At 40.2% G+C, this 15,671-nt stretch overlaps 1 protein-coding gene across 5 annotated transcripts in view; it reads right to left on the reverse strand.

The window, feature by feature from the left end:
* APP (amyloid beta precursor protein) overlaps positions 1-15,671 on the reverse strand; it is a 353,581-nt gene that overhangs the window by 259,801 nt on the left and 78,109 nt on the right. For all 5 annotated transcript variants that reach the window (XM_050958058.1, XM_050958047.1, XM_050958026.1 and 2 more), the window contains exon 2: positions 8,206-8,373. In XM_050958058.1, coding sequence (XP_050814015.1) covers positions 8,206-8,373 — 168 coding nt within the window. The remainder of the gene's footprint in view (positions 1-8,205; positions 8,374-15,671) is intronic.

Consider the following 15,671-nt stretch of genomic DNA (forward strand, 5'->3'; position numbering starts at 1 on the left):
CCACTAATATTCATTTATACAATTTTGGAAGGTGTTAGCTACCACAGTGATGAGCACAGCAGGATTACCTCGGTATGATAGGTAAATAGCAAGGGAAAGGGGAAGCAGAGGTATGTTTGATGGTCCTTTTAGTTCCTTACCAAAGGAAAAGGTGGTATGGAAGCACTGTTTGTGTGTGAGTGATTGGACTGTACACTAGCTTAAAGACTACTGTTGTCAGTTAATGGCTCGTCATTCTTTAAGAACTATTGCTCAATTCAAAGATGTGCTGGACCTGGCCTGAAGTTTTATGTCACTTATTTCTCCAGAAACAAATCGAAGACCATTTAAGAATGTTATAAACACAGAAAAGTGGAGAATGTAATCCGTTCAAAAGAGAAATTGTGTTATTTTAATTATGTTTTGCTACCTGAACTGTACAGTGGTAGGATTCATGAGAAATACCAAGAAGGCAGGTTGGACTAAATATATAAAACACGTCATCTCCATTTACAAAGATGATTATTTTATCAACAGCTATACCAGTGACATGAAAGATGGAGTTATTTCCTACTCCAAATATATAAGAAAATAATGCTAAGATATTGCAGAGTGCAGTTACAGCTGGTAAATATTGATTTTCTGAGGACGACTACTGCAGGAATAGACAACATCTATATACTGCCTTCATGGATCTCAGTGGTTTACAAAGGGCAGGCAAATCTCACCATTTTATAGAGGAGTAAACCAAATAGTTAAGGGACCTTAAGATATGCTGGGCACTCCATCGCCCATTAAAGTTAATAGAACCTGTTGGTATTCATGTGCCCTAAGAGACAAGCTGAAAATCACACAGCAGGTCAGTTGCATTTGAAGCTTAAGGGGCAGAACCCAGGTCTCCCGACTCCCAGTTCTATGCTCCATCCACTTGACCACCTAAAGGAAATTTACCATAAATTTTTGGCTTACTCTTGAAAAGCTTGATTTTCAGAAAGATTCCTTTGCATTCTGCTCAACTCAGTGCACATTTAGTTAGAAAAATCAAACTTAATATGAAAATGAGCATTCTAACATGAACTAATTGAATGAAATCATGTCCTAGACAAAACTGGATTTATCTGTTACCATCCTGCATGTCATCTTTACAACACAGTATGAACAACAAGTTCAGTACAAAGAGCAAAATTAACTCAGTCCTATGAGCTGTATTTATAGTGTACTGCAATTACTGGAAATAAGATACAGAACACAGAGGCTATTTTCAATATTGTTAGTAAAGTAAAATGAATGTTCTGCCTGAATCCTTTTTCTAGTAAATCCTTTTCTATAGGAACAGAAGCCACTCAAAATTAACTCCCCCTTTGTGAATATATACATATTTTCCTAAAGGCAGAATTTTGCAAGGATTCTTAAAGCCCTGAAACACTTTCAAGATTGCAGCCAACTGGTTTTGCATGTGAGTACTAAAACATAGCTTCTTCAACAAAATAATCTGCCTGTTCAGAGGTTCTTGCAGCTGCCATCTTCAACATCTGTACATGGGGACATTAAGTTGACCCCACAATGAAAGAGCAGCTGTCTCTTCACGCTTCAAGCCAAACAAATTAATGCAGTAAGAAGTTTTCCCCGTGGACAAGTTATTCCATAACTACCTACTGCAGGATTTTTTGATCATTCCTATGAAGCTACTGGTACTGTATGCTGTCAGAGACAGAACTAGAGCAACTAATAGCCCAATTTGATATGGCAGTTCTATGTCCACAACATTAACTATTCTGGCACTTGTACAGGTATTACCATCCGTCTTGCATTAATTCATGTTGATACAGTACTGTTCTACTGCTTATACCACTCTGATTTGCAGATTAACAGCAGATGAGGCCTATGCCCAATAAGGGATACCGTTATATGGTAGTGAGGAAATTATTTGTAGTAGATAAATTATTTAGTGATAACAGATGTAACTGATTATTTACACTTCTGCAAATATTTCTCATTCCACCAAGATGCAATAAAATTAAAAAACTTTGCAGTAAATAACTGATATGGGAAGAGTAACCAGCTTTATCTGCTAACTCTCAACAAAATAATGTGGTGTCTTATGCTACTCTGCTCCAAAAGAGATAAGAGAATGACATCTTTCTCCATTCTCAAACCTGCACAATCTACTGTAGTTCTGTGGGTGTTAAAATGGCATAGAAAAATTAACACGGTTTAATTAGACTTTACTTATCATCCAAGCATCTTCCATTTCATAAATAGGAATCTTACAGTTTGGTAGCACCTTAAATGTGCTAAGTGCTGCTCAAATATTAAAAAACACACCAACAGTCCCTGTCCCTAAAAGTTCACACTCTAAAAAGATAAGAGAGAAAATCAACATATTAAAGACAGAGGAGTACACTTCCTTGTTGTTTTTCTCCCTCTTTCTGCCTTTGCAACCCTCACCCTCTTCCGTCCTGCCACCTTTATGTCTAGATGCCAAAGTCAACCTAAACTGCCATTACTGCCCTGGTGCACCCTTCTGTCGAACTTAGGGCATATGTGCTACAGCCCTTGCTGAGTCTTCTCTAGTAGACAGTTACCAGTCTTGTAATCCCACATGCTCTCCAGCCACCTGGTTCTGCACAGTGTCTAGCACTCTATATTGTCTCTAGTTCTGGCCTCTCAAGCAAGCTCCAGGGTTCAGATTCCTCATCTGGCCCCCTTCCTTGGGAAGTAGGACCCTGCAAGTCCAACTACCCTCATCCCTGACACCAGTGCTGACCTTTCCAGCCCCCCTCGTAATTAAGGCAAGCCCTCTCTAGAGGTCCACCTTCATGGGCATTCGAGATTCTGTTTAAGGAAAGAACACAAGGCTCACAAAGAAATTTCTCAAACACATGTGCAACCATACCTTACTTTACTCATAAAAAGCACACTAGAATCACAAATCTATGGAGAAAACAAACAACACCTGAATGAATTCCCTTCCCCAGTGTACTCTCTAGGCTTGAGTCTCTGGGGTTTTTTTCAAGGTGCTTCCTGTCCCCACACCTTTTTGCACTGACAGCCATGAGGCATTCCAAGTGGTTCCTTCGTACAAAGATACAGTCAGCTTTGTCCTCTTAGATCCTGTGAACTGCTAGATGGTTGCTTAAGAGGTATAGGAGGCAAGGCTTCAAGCAGCAAGCTGAGTGTCCCACAGTTCAAATAGACAATTAATAGCCCCTTCCACCTTCCCATCCAGGTGGTCGTGAAGGAACATATCAGTCTTCAGAGGGAGATCTGAGAACTTAAAATGAGAAGCCCCCAGCCCATTTACGGATTTGACAGCCAGAAACTATGGTTATTGGTGTCAAGCTTCAGAGTTTGAAGATATTTTGGGCAAGGTGGGTTTATAAAAAGGATAGGCACAGCCCATTTCCACCACCTGCCCAATAAACAGATAATTGATTTTGCCTATGAGGAACCTTGTGATCTCTCCATTTCATCCTCTGAAGACTCCTGTTCTACCTGACAGAAAAGAGATGTTGTTATATGGGAGAACAAGTAACATTGTTCTGGGTTGATCCTCCCCGAGTTTTGTAAGGAATAGAAAATAGGTAGCAAAGGGGACCCCAAGACAGACTCTTATCTGAACCAACCCACTAGCTCGCCCTCTCCAGAGCACTCTGCATCTAAGAGGAGGAAAATTAAAGTGAGATTTTTCCTGCTCCTCTGTCAGAGAAGAGCAACAAAAGATGGAGCCAGGGAGCCCACCTGCTGAGGAGGGGGAGAGTTTTTGAGAAGTTCTTTTGGAGGACAAATCAAAGATTCCTTTATGGAGGAAAACAGGAAGGCAACACAGGCCCCCTTGATCCAGGTTGCCACTCCAAGATGAGGAGACAAGGAGAGGTGAGAGGACTACTTCCAATACATAATCTTGCGAACCCCTGCCTGATGCCTGGATTCTTTTTATAAGTTATCTTGTTGGGTATCTAGAAGTATTTGTAAGCTGTTACACTGAACCTTTGGTGATCTGCTTTAGTAGAGCGTGTTCATTTAGATTTTAGCCACTCGTATTCATGCCTGGCATAGAGCCACCACAGCAAGATCACAGCATGAGCAGAAAGGAAGAGAGAGAATGGGCAGAACAGACATGCTGTTGAAGATTTCAGGGGAGCAGCACCTGAGGGACAGCTTTTTCCATGAGCAAATTGCCTTTGCCCTCATTTTCACTGTGTCACTCCAAATCTCTGCTGAGACCTGAAAGAAAGATGGTGCTTCATCAGAGAAGTACCAGGATCAGCTGCTCATAGTGAGGCAGAAGAACATCTATGGAAGCTGCCTGTATGCCAAGAGAAGACAGAACTGACCACAAACAACTAAATCCAAGACTGGTTACCACCAGTCTGACTGACAAAGAAGAAATGGTCTCCATCTACATTAGTGGAAGATGCACCCCAAAAGAAGCATCAGTTCATTAGGTAGGAGAGCAGCATGGGCAACAGACAGAAGAAAGCAGGTTTCGTCTGGCAAAAGGACTCTGAACGGAGATTATATTATTGTGGGTACACCGTTCATGTGTAAAATGTAGCACACATAGGCATTGATGCTTTATTGCTTCCCTGCTAACAGAAAAACGGAAAGCGTGCCCAGTTCCCGTGTCTGATTTGCAGTAGTGCCTTGCTATTTAATCAGCAGAAGGAAAAGGGACAAAAGAAAAGAGAATCTCACCTATAAGTCACCTCCTCAGGGAAACAAAGAACATTGGAGTGTCAGGAAATAAGGGCTTCCAGTCAGGAGCTGAACAGTGAGTCTAGCTTACATTTCTATATTTACTATCACTTCTCTTCAGATCTTCTCTATTATACCATTTCGTTTATCTGAGCTTCTCATTTCTCTTTTCACTAGACTGAGTTGGTTTTCTAGTAAACCATTAGTTTTCATTTTATCAATTATAATCATTTGCTCAATGTTTTTAATTAAAATGTTGAGAACAGTTGATAAATTTCATGATTTTTTAAATTTTTTCATTACATTTTTCAAGTTTTTCAAGAAAAAGTAGCTACACTTCGATAAAAAATATTTTCCAAATATTTGGACCAGCTCTAAAAATTGTAAAATATACATTGGCCTCCCACTCCAGGTTAGCTATTTGCACCCATGCACCTGTCAGCTCCCAGGGTAGTATACGACCCGGAGGTAGCAGAGCGATATGAAACCTTCGTCTCTGTTGCAGGTCCAGGTCATGGACAGTGTCTCAGTGGGTTGGCCTAGGGTTTTTCCTTCCCCATTGCTCATCCTTCCTCCACTAGCAGGTTAAGTCCACCACTTTATAAGGAAAGAAGGGGAATGGAGTGGAACAGCCAGCAGATGACTTCTCAGGGGCAGGTTGAAAGCCTAACTTGCCCCACTTTAGCAGAAGGCAGGGTTTACATTCCCCTCCACTATTTTCTAAAGTGCCAGCAGAACCCTTGCTTACCCTTTAAGCGGCATGCATTTATTATCCCTACCATCACCATGCTCATATGAGGCAAGGAAACCACCAGCTGCCTCCCACTACCAGTCTACCACTGCTGGAGCCAGAGGGGCTTGGAATTAGGATAGGAGGATAATGAGGTAACATAGTCCAGTGTGGTTTGAGCATTGGCCTGCTAAACCCAGGGTCGTGAGTTCAATTCTTGAGGGGCGATTTGGGGCAAAAATCTGTCTGGGGATTGGTCCTGCTTTGAGCAGGGGGTTGGACTAGATGACCTCCTGAGGTCCCTTCTAACCCTGACATTCTATGATTCTATAAGACATCAGTCTGGAGCAAAGGAGACCAGGATTCTATTCTTAGCTAAAACACTGATCTGCTGCAACGACCCGGGCAAGTCACTTCACCTTTCTCTTCCCCAATCCGCCTTTTGTCTGTCTATTTAGACTGCAAGCTCCCTGGGACAGAGACTACCTCTCACTATGTATTTGTACCTCACCCAGCACAATAATGCTGTGATCATGGCCAGGGCCACTGTAAAACACACTCTCTCTCTCTCTCTCTCTCTCTCTCTCTCTCTCAAACAAGATTTCCAGCAGAGCAGCAGCTTCTAATTCAGAGTACCCTCCCAAAACATTCACAGGCAAGTTTGGACCGTGTCATAGACATGAAATACGATCTAGAAATTCAAGTGCTGAAGTGTTACTTAGTATCCAGCAGCAGCAGCAGAAGCCTGGGGTTTAGTTTATGGCCTTGTCTTAGATATACTTGAACCCTCACTTTTAGACACTCAGCAGATTGCTGTGAGAGGATCCAAATGCTTAATTAAGCCTCCAGAGTCTGAACAGGGTCCAGGCACTGCTCTGGCATGGGGTCTCTACACGCACACATTCAGGATGCAAATTTTCTAGCTAGCACCCCCACTACTCCTGAGAGCTGAGTTCTTACAGTCCAATTACCTAGTCCCTGGGACCAGAATGCTAGCGATGAGAGCACTCTGGATTTAAATTTACCTCTTATGGGGCATGGGATAGGTATAGCAAGAAATACACACAGCGACTTTGCACAAGATTCTAAAACATACAGCATAGCTTTCCCACTGTCTTGGCCCCGTTTCTCCAGACACTAAACATAAAGACTACATTTTGTTATCCATCACGGTCTGGTACAATTCTATTCTCCATGAGACATAGCATTTCTGGAGAATTTTTCCTCCCCTTTACTTTTGTCTTCTAGTTGTTTTTAATTAAAAATTCCCTTTGATATATTCTACAACACTGGACATCAAAATGCAGTTTGTTTTCATTCTTATTATCTTATACTTTCCATTTTTTTTATTTTTATCCTTTCATTAGCTCTTTTAGCATACGTAACTAGAACATCAGGCCACTACAGGTTTATGCCCTGAAATTTTCTAATTGTATTACTTCTGTTATCTGATTTTAAAAAGTAATGTTTTTTGTTTGGTTTATTTTTTAAGTCTTAATACTTCCACGGACTTTTATCCCAATGGGCAATATCTGAGGAAGTTCCATTTTCTGACGTTTGTTTCCTTATTTTTTTTTTTAATTTCTTTTCATAGTTTCATTATACATAAAAACTGGTTATATACAAGTCCCAAGGAAGCGAACAAACGACAAAGATGCCTTTTGAAAACACAGGTACGAAGCCCATGCTTTTCAAAGCCAAATCATTTGTGAGACCTTGACAGAGGATAAATAGTTACATTGTCTAAACAAATTTCATGAATCATTTTAATACTGATTTTGGTACAGAGGAGAGCGCTAGGAGTGAAAAATCAGTATTGTTGTCATGGCATTACATTTGCAAGGAAAAAAATCCAAAACCCAAACACCTTGCAGAATTACATATGTGACCCAAAAGCCACAAGAACAAAAAAAACACTGCAAGGAGTAGAAAGGACACCTGACAGGTAGGTAGATATGGATCAGGGTACTGAAGAAAATTCAAATACTGAAATATTTTGCTTTTTAGAGAGGGATTTTTGGAAAGAATTAGAGTGACATTTAGGAGGTACGATAGCAGCTCTGAAATATATATATATATTTTTGGGAAAGGCAGTGGCCTGTGTTTAAAAAAAAAGAAGTCTGGATGAGAAGGCAGAAGGATTAAAACAGCAGCTCAATCTGTGCTCTTTTCTGTCATGGCATGAAAAGCACATTTTCTCTTCCACTTGTCACACACAGGTGCAAGGTTATCATATTATCGCAGCATCGGGATAAACAAAATTAGATACACAATCTGTTCACAGGACTTGAGCGAGTGGACAATAAGTTTCTGCTCTCCAACACCCAACCATTTGTTGTGACCTCATTTGCAGCGCAAACTTTCTACTAAAAAATCCTCAAACGATTCATTGTGCCACAGAAACCAATAGCTGTGGGTTGATCTGATGTACATTTGTGGAATGCTCCAATGACATTAAGGTTATCACAACTCAACTCTTCAAAATGTGCCTAGCAGGAACTTGGATATTAATATTAATAAACAGCACTTCTTCAAAGAGCTTTGCAAACAATTAGTTCATTGTACAGAGAATGCAATTAGCACCAGCAGGAGGACTGACTTACACTACTCTCAAACAGACTCTTCAGCCACTGCTTGGAGCAGGGTTGACAGGCTTTGGAGAGACCCTTCTCAAACTGGATGAAAGGGCAAGGCAAGAAGGGAGAAGAGCAAGAGGCTAGTGGATTCAACCCTTAAGCAAAAGTTCTATTTACATGTCTGAAAAAAACATTAAGTTATCTGTTAAACTAGGAACTTACTTCCTGGCAATATTGCAGAATCCCTTCTTTTGTTCTAATGCAGGTCTTGGTCCCTGAGGGGTCAGATTCCCATTTTCCATTCTGAACATTCATATGCATATTGAGTTTGCCACAAAACATGGCAATTTGGGGCTCTGCCAACAAGCCAGCATTTCCATCAGTAGGCACCTGGAAATAGGAGAACACTGTTATTAATTATTGAAACTTCAGTCCAAGGTGGTAACTGTTCAAATGAACTGGAATCAATAACTTCTGCTTATCCATGCAAGTCAGCAATTATGTGAATGGTTATATGTACAGAGGTTTGGGAGATTAAAACAAAAATCTCTTGAGTAATTCAACACACAACAAACTCAAGACGTGAGAGGTTTTAAATTGAAAACTCTTTGAGGCAGTGACTGACATTCACTAGAAGCTTGTCCAGACTAAGATAAAAGATATATGTAGTTTTATAACACTTTGGGTAACACGGGGGCGCCATGTTAACTTCAGCTGGTCAAAAATGGGAAAAGTTTTCATAAAACTTTGGCCCCTTTTTCATTTAAAAAAATGAAAAATTTTCAACCAGCTCTATTTAAATTAACACATGTTAACACTTTTGTAGACAGGAGAAGGTATATTTTAATATGTGTTAGCTGATATGATAGAGATGAACCCCAGCTTCCACCGACGTTTTTAAAATACAGTTTACACGGACTACACAAGACACTTAAAATGTGCTAGCTAAAATATGTTAGCTAACACATTTTTAAAATACATTTGTTATCCTATTGTGAGCCAGCCCAATATGTCTTTACAGTGCCTGGTGCCATGGCCCTCCTGTCTACTTGAACCATCTAGGTGTTACTAGAATACAAACAATGAACAACAATTAATACCACCACCACACAATGCCTGTGTAATTGCTGAAAGGAGTCGCATGTGTAATTGTGTAGACTCTATTTGATACATATAGTCAACAACCACAACAAAAAATCTTACGGTTGTTATATCATAACTATTCACTGGGGCACAGTTAAAAATGGTGGAGCTTTATTTAGAAATTCCTCCATTTTTAAATTATTTTTCCTGTAATGATGTCATTTTATATTAATAGGACATTTACATAAAACTAAATATCTGAAAGTTTCTGTTTGGCCATTTATATATATGCATCTTACATTCAGATATCATATGAATCTCCAAGACATTCTAAACACCTTATAAACCAGTGCTTTCAGAGACTGCCATATGTTCTATAAACATCCTTCTGTCTAGAACTTCTCTTTAAATAACTCCATACTGAAACTCTTCACAGCTGAAATCATCCTCAAGATGCTGACTGTGCAATGAAACCACGTGACAGGAGATGAATCAGTTGTTTGAAATGAAAGAATCAGCAGATACATTAACCACAATGTTACTAACTGAAAGCAAGCTTTGGCAAGAATACAATGGAAACAGATGTCGAACATCAGCATCAGAGGGTATCACCTGCCAGCAGGGAGTATGGATAGATCACCTGCCAGCAGGGAGTATGGATAGATCTAAGAATCTGTGTTGAGCAGCACTCTAAATATTAGGAGGTTGAAAAATTAACCAGACACCAAGTGGTGAGCCCAAAATGGAAGACAGATCTCCCATGAAAGTTCTGGGCTAGGACTGTAGCAAAAAGCCTTAACAGCCTTCCTTCTGCCCCTCACAACTGTCTTTCCATCACATCACATCAGATATTTGCACTATCAAGCATGTATGATTCCTCGCCCCAAAACTGGCCCCCACATTTAGAGGTTGACTCAAGTACTCATGATACTGCAGTTGCTATGATTCAGGGAAACAAGTTTTTCATATACAAATACAAATGGAGGTTTTCATTTGCCCTCAAGCTCACTTGCATTCACACACAAAGGCATGCCTTGCATCACATGCTCATTTCTATTCTGTGAAGCAGTACAGGAAAGAAAAAAAACCTGTCTGTTATGAAAACAATCCCTTCCTCCCTGCCTCTAAGCTGCTACAGTGCGTACCTATTCCAATCCAATTTTTGCTTTAGGATGAAGGAAGAGATTTCCAAATAATCTCCCCAGCACACATCCCCTTACCATTTTTGAGTCTGCCTCCAGATCACATTGGTGTTTGTTGTTTCACACAGCAGGGTGAATTGACAAGGTTCTTATAACTGAGGCCCAAAAATTTAACAAACAACAATACCTAGCTCTTTTCATTACTAGATCTTCAAGTGTTTTACAACGGAATTCAATATCTTTAATCCCATTTTACAGATGGGGAACTGAGTCACAGAGAGATCACCCAGTAGGCGAGTGGCAGAGAAAAGAACAGAACCTAGGGGTTTCCAAGTCCCAGACTAGTGTGCTATTCGCTAGATCATGCTGCCTTCAGTGTGTACAACAATTTCTGAACAACACTGAAAATGATCAGTATCTTGGGTATTTCACTTTCCTGTTATTTAGATCCCTATTAACAGATTACCTTTCCTTGCCAGCAAAGTGCCATGGTGCAGCACAAACTTTTTAAGCAGCAGCAAAATGAAAGTGATGTGACACCCTGATAACTTGCATCCAAGAGTTTTTTTTTTTTTAAAGAGCTGGCTGAGTAGCTCATTGGAGCATTAATTCTGGTTTTCAATAAGTCATGAGGCACTTGGTAAGATCCAGGAGATTGGAAAAAAGCTAACGTCCCAATTTTAAAAAAAGGAAAATGGGATGACAGAGTAATTGTAGGTCTGTTAGCCTGATAGCTCCTCCATATGTTGCCAGGGATCACTAATATGGGCCTTGATTATTAAAGGAGAGTAATGTAATTAATGCAAATCATCATGGGTTTATGAAAAATAGATCTTGTCAAACTAACTTGATATTTTCTAGTTAGACAAGAAGTTTGGTTAATAAAGGTAATAATATAATGTTCTTAGACGCGTGTAAGGCATTTGACTTGGTACCATACAAATTACCTCAAATTTACAAGGCCACATTAAATAGATTAAAAACTGACTGATAGGTCTCAAAATGTATTTTTACCCAGGATATCATTACTGAATAGGTGCGTTTCCAGTGGGGTCCCACAGGGTTTGGTTTTTGCCCTTAACTATTTTACATATTTATCAATGATCTGGAAAAAGACAACATAAAAACATCACTGACAAAATTTGCAGATGAGACAAAAATTGTGGGCATGGTAAATAATGAAAAGGACAGGTCACAGATTCGGAGCAATCTACATCATCTGGTAAACTGAGCACAAGCAAACAATATGCATTTTTAATACAACTAAGTGGAAATGTATATATCTAGGAACAAAGAATGTAGGCCATATCTACAGAATAAGGGACTCAATTCTGGGAAGGAGTGACTCAGAATAAGATTTGGGGTCTGTGGCGAATAATCAGCTGAATATGAGCTCCCAAAGTGATGCTGTGGCCAAAAGAGCTAATGCAACCCCAGGATGTATAAACAGGGGAATCGCAAGTAGGAAGAATAAGGTCATTTTACCTCTGTATTTGGCACTGGTGAGACCACAGCTGAAACACTATGTCCAGTTCAGATGCCCACAAAACAAGAGAGATGGTGATACACTGGAGAGGGTTCAAAGAGCGATGAGAATGGTGAAGGGATTAGAACATATGCCTTATGTTCAGGCTCAAGTTGCTCACTCTAGTTATCTTAACAAAGAGAAGTTTAAAGGGTGACATGAGTACTATCTATAACTGTCTCCATGGGGAACAAATATTTAATAATGGGCTCTTCAATCTAGCAAAGAAAGGTATAATATGATCCAATAGCTAGAAGTCAAAGCTAGACAAACAAAATGGAAATAAGGAACACATTTTTAATGGTAGGGGTAAATAACCATTGGAACAATTTACCAGGAGTCACAGTGGAGTCTTTATCACTGATAATTTTTAAATCAAGTTTAGATGTTCTTCTAAAAGATCTGCTCTAGGAATTATTGTGGGGAAGTTCTGTGGCCTGTGTTATACTGGAGATCAGAGATTCTCAAAATGTGGTCCATGGACGACCAGTGGTCCACAAGCTCCATTCAGGTGGGCCACGGACTGTTCCTCTAAGGTGCGCACCTGGGCAGCCGCACACAAGAGAATGAAGGGCCACCCACCAAATTAGTGGAGCTATGCAGGTGTGGCTCCACTAATTAGGTGCCTGGACCCTGGAGAAGACGCACATGTAAGATGAGGTAATTGCCTTGCAGAGAATAGGAGGTTGTAGGGGGAAGACAGTGGGGTAAGAAGCGGGGGGAATTTGGGACATGCAGATAAAAAGACAATTTTCTCCAGCTCCAGAGCTGTGGCTGCTGAGTAGAGACGGCCGTCCTTCCCAGCCTCAGCTCTGTGGCTGCTTTGGCAGTGAAGAGACCCTCAGGGGCTCCCATCGTGGGGGAGAGAGGGCACATCCATCACATTAGAAAGGTAAGGCTATTGATATTAAAATGTGAGTTGTGTGCTTTTATTTATAAAACAAAAAGTTTTATTATTAAGGGTTTTTTTATATAGGGCTTTTATCCAAAGCACGTTACAATAGTTAGCTAACGGTACACACAACATTTGGAAAGATCACTAAGTAGTGCACTGAGAGCCTCAGCAATTTTCAAGTGCTCCGCAAAAAAAAAAAAAATTGAGAACCACTGCACTAGATGATCACAATAGTCCCTCTGGCTTTGGAATCTAACAAAATATGAATCATGACTACATACCAACATGTATTTTCATTCCAAACTTCTCAGAGAAGGAGGAGGGCGGGTGCAGCTGTAAAACCTAAAAGATGACATGCTCAGTTTGGCGCTGGGATGAAGGAGAATACTTCAGAAGGGTACAATCCTAGAATTTAACTTTTAAGAAAAACAGAATTTGACCATTTCATCAATCATTGACTCTGTTCAAAAGTCAACAAGAGTCAGCAGACATCTCCTTAACACTAGTAAAGCCAACCACAGACATCACACACTTCCTCCTTCCACCCCAACACACTCACACTCTTTGGATATTATTACAAAGTCTTCTTGATTATCATCTCAGGACTTGTCTTCACTACATGGGTAAGTTGACCTAAGTTATGCTACTCCAGCTATGTGAATAACGTAGCTGGAATTGACATAACCTAGGTCAATTTACCCTGATGTCTTCACTGTGCTACGTAGACAGGAGGCACTCTCCGGTTAACTTCAAGTTAGTGTGTCTTCATTAGACCCCCTAAATTGATCCCTGCTGCATCGATTCCAGCAGTGTCAATCGCCCTGTAGTGAAGACCAGCCTTCAGTATAAAACGCTGTAAAAGCCAGCGGCTTCTTGCATTTCAAGAAGTTACCACCATTGTATTATCAGCACAGATAGCTCTAAACAAACAAACAAAAAAAAGAGTATCATAGCATATAAAAAAAGATGAAGATGAGAAATCAGATGACCAAGTCTTGGATTAAGAGATTAGAGGATGCTATTTTACATGGAAGGGTTCTCCATTCGTGTTCTACAGAAAATCTCGGTCTGATTGAAAAACAGCTACCTGTAAAGGCTTTCATGGCGTAACTGCAAATTTCACTGATATCAAATTGAAAATTTATCAAAATGATAAACCTACTTGCTAATTACTAGTGATGAAGAGAGGCTTGTAGTTTATAAGGTACCAGGAGGCAAATGGATGGTAACCACTCAGTTTAATGTAGTTTGTTAAAGATCTGAAATAGTCAAGTATGTTATTTCACATCCAAGTATTTAGAACACAAAAGTTAATTTAAAGGCTCGGTAGCATCTTTTAAGTCTTGTCTACACTGCACTGCAAAGCGTACCAGGGGTTGTCATTTGTAAAGCACTCTAAATAAGATGCACTCTACCAGCGCAGATATGACCCTGTTGCTGCACTCTAAAAGATACCCAGTTTGTGTATGTCCTTAACGTAAGCTAAATACTGTTTAGAGAGCACCTGCAGGTTTTCCACAGGGCAGTTAAGAGCACTACACATTAGAGTGCTTTACATATCATAACCCTTTAGTGCACTCTGCCAGCTCCTTCTAGACAAGCCCTTAGTCAGCCAGAAACCATGGCAACAAACAAATCCATCCCTTCCTTAAGGTTAAAGCCCAGTTTAACTTTGAAAACTATACATCTAAAATATTCATGATTATGATCTAGACAGTTCAGCAACACTGATAATGTCTGTGTTAATTGCATACATATCGTAGTCAAGAGTTAATTAGTATAGCCATGCCATTTCAAAATATGGAAAACAAAATGTGTTCATGACTTATTTTAGTAATTTGATTAGCCAGGGAGAACCCATACTTCTGTTTCAAAGAGAATTGTTAATTGTATACTTGGGCACCAACTTCAATTTTTACAGTGGTTAAGTCAAAAAAATAGTGAACTACTGTAAAAATAATCGTATCCACCACAAGCCAAAGACAAGGTGAAAGATGTGCCTGCGTATTAAATTTCTAGTTTTGTCAGAAAAATGAAAAAAGCATGATGCTTCATAAGGGCACTAAAACAAACATGAACTTCCTTAATGCACATTTAAGAGATTGAGTAATTTCAACAAAAAAGAAACCTGTCGAGAAGAGCTGATTGGGAAGACTGGGATACTCTGTAAATTATTAAAGTTCATATATCATTCCAACCGTGGAATGATTTCCATTTCTCTCTACTAAAAATCAGAGATCAAAGGAAATGGTATCAAATCACTAGGAAGAAAATACTAAAACGTATTTTTCTTTGATAACCTGGAGGATTATTTTACACAGGCTTCTTCACAGAAGAACTACAAATAGCTGCCTCAGTATTTAGATTAGAAATATGCCACATTTGATATACTCATCTGTAGGGCCCTATCAAATTCACGACCATGAAAAAGTGTCACAGACTATGAAATCTGGTCTTCTCCCATGAAAATCGGGTCTTTTGTGTGCTTTTACCTTATACTATACAGATTTCATAGGAGAGAGCAGTGTTTCTCAAATTGGAGGTCATGACCCAAAAGGAAGTTACAGCAGGGTCGTGATATTGCCATCCTTACTTCTGTGTTGCCTTCAGAGCTGGTCAGCCAGAGAGCGGCAGCTGTTAGCCAAGTGCCCAGCTCTGAAGGCAGAGCCCCGCCAGCAGCACAGAGGTAAGGGTGGCAATACCATATCATACCACCCTTACTTCTGTGCTGCTGCCTTCAGAACTGGGCAGCTGACTGATGGCCCAGCTCTGCAGGCAGCAGTGCAGAAGTAAGGGTGGCAATATCATACAATGCCATACCAACCTTACTTCTGTGCTGCTGCTGGCAGCAGCTCTGCTTTCAAAGCTGGGCTCCTGGCCAGCAGCCACCACTTTCCAGCTGCCCAGCTCTAAAAGCAGTGCCACCACCAGCAGCAACAGCACAGAAGTAAGGGCAACAGTACCGCAACCACCTCACCACACACACACTATCCTTGTGACCCTCTGCAACTCCTCTTTGGGTCAGGATCTCTACAACTACAAC

Source organism: Gopherus flavomarginatus, chromosome 1, assembly GCF_025201925.1.
Source record: "Gopherus flavomarginatus isolate rGopFla2 chromosome 1, rGopFla2.mat.asm, whole genome shotgun sequence".
NCBI lineage: Eukaryota > Metazoa > Chordata > Testudines > Testudinidae > Gopherus > Gopherus flavomarginatus.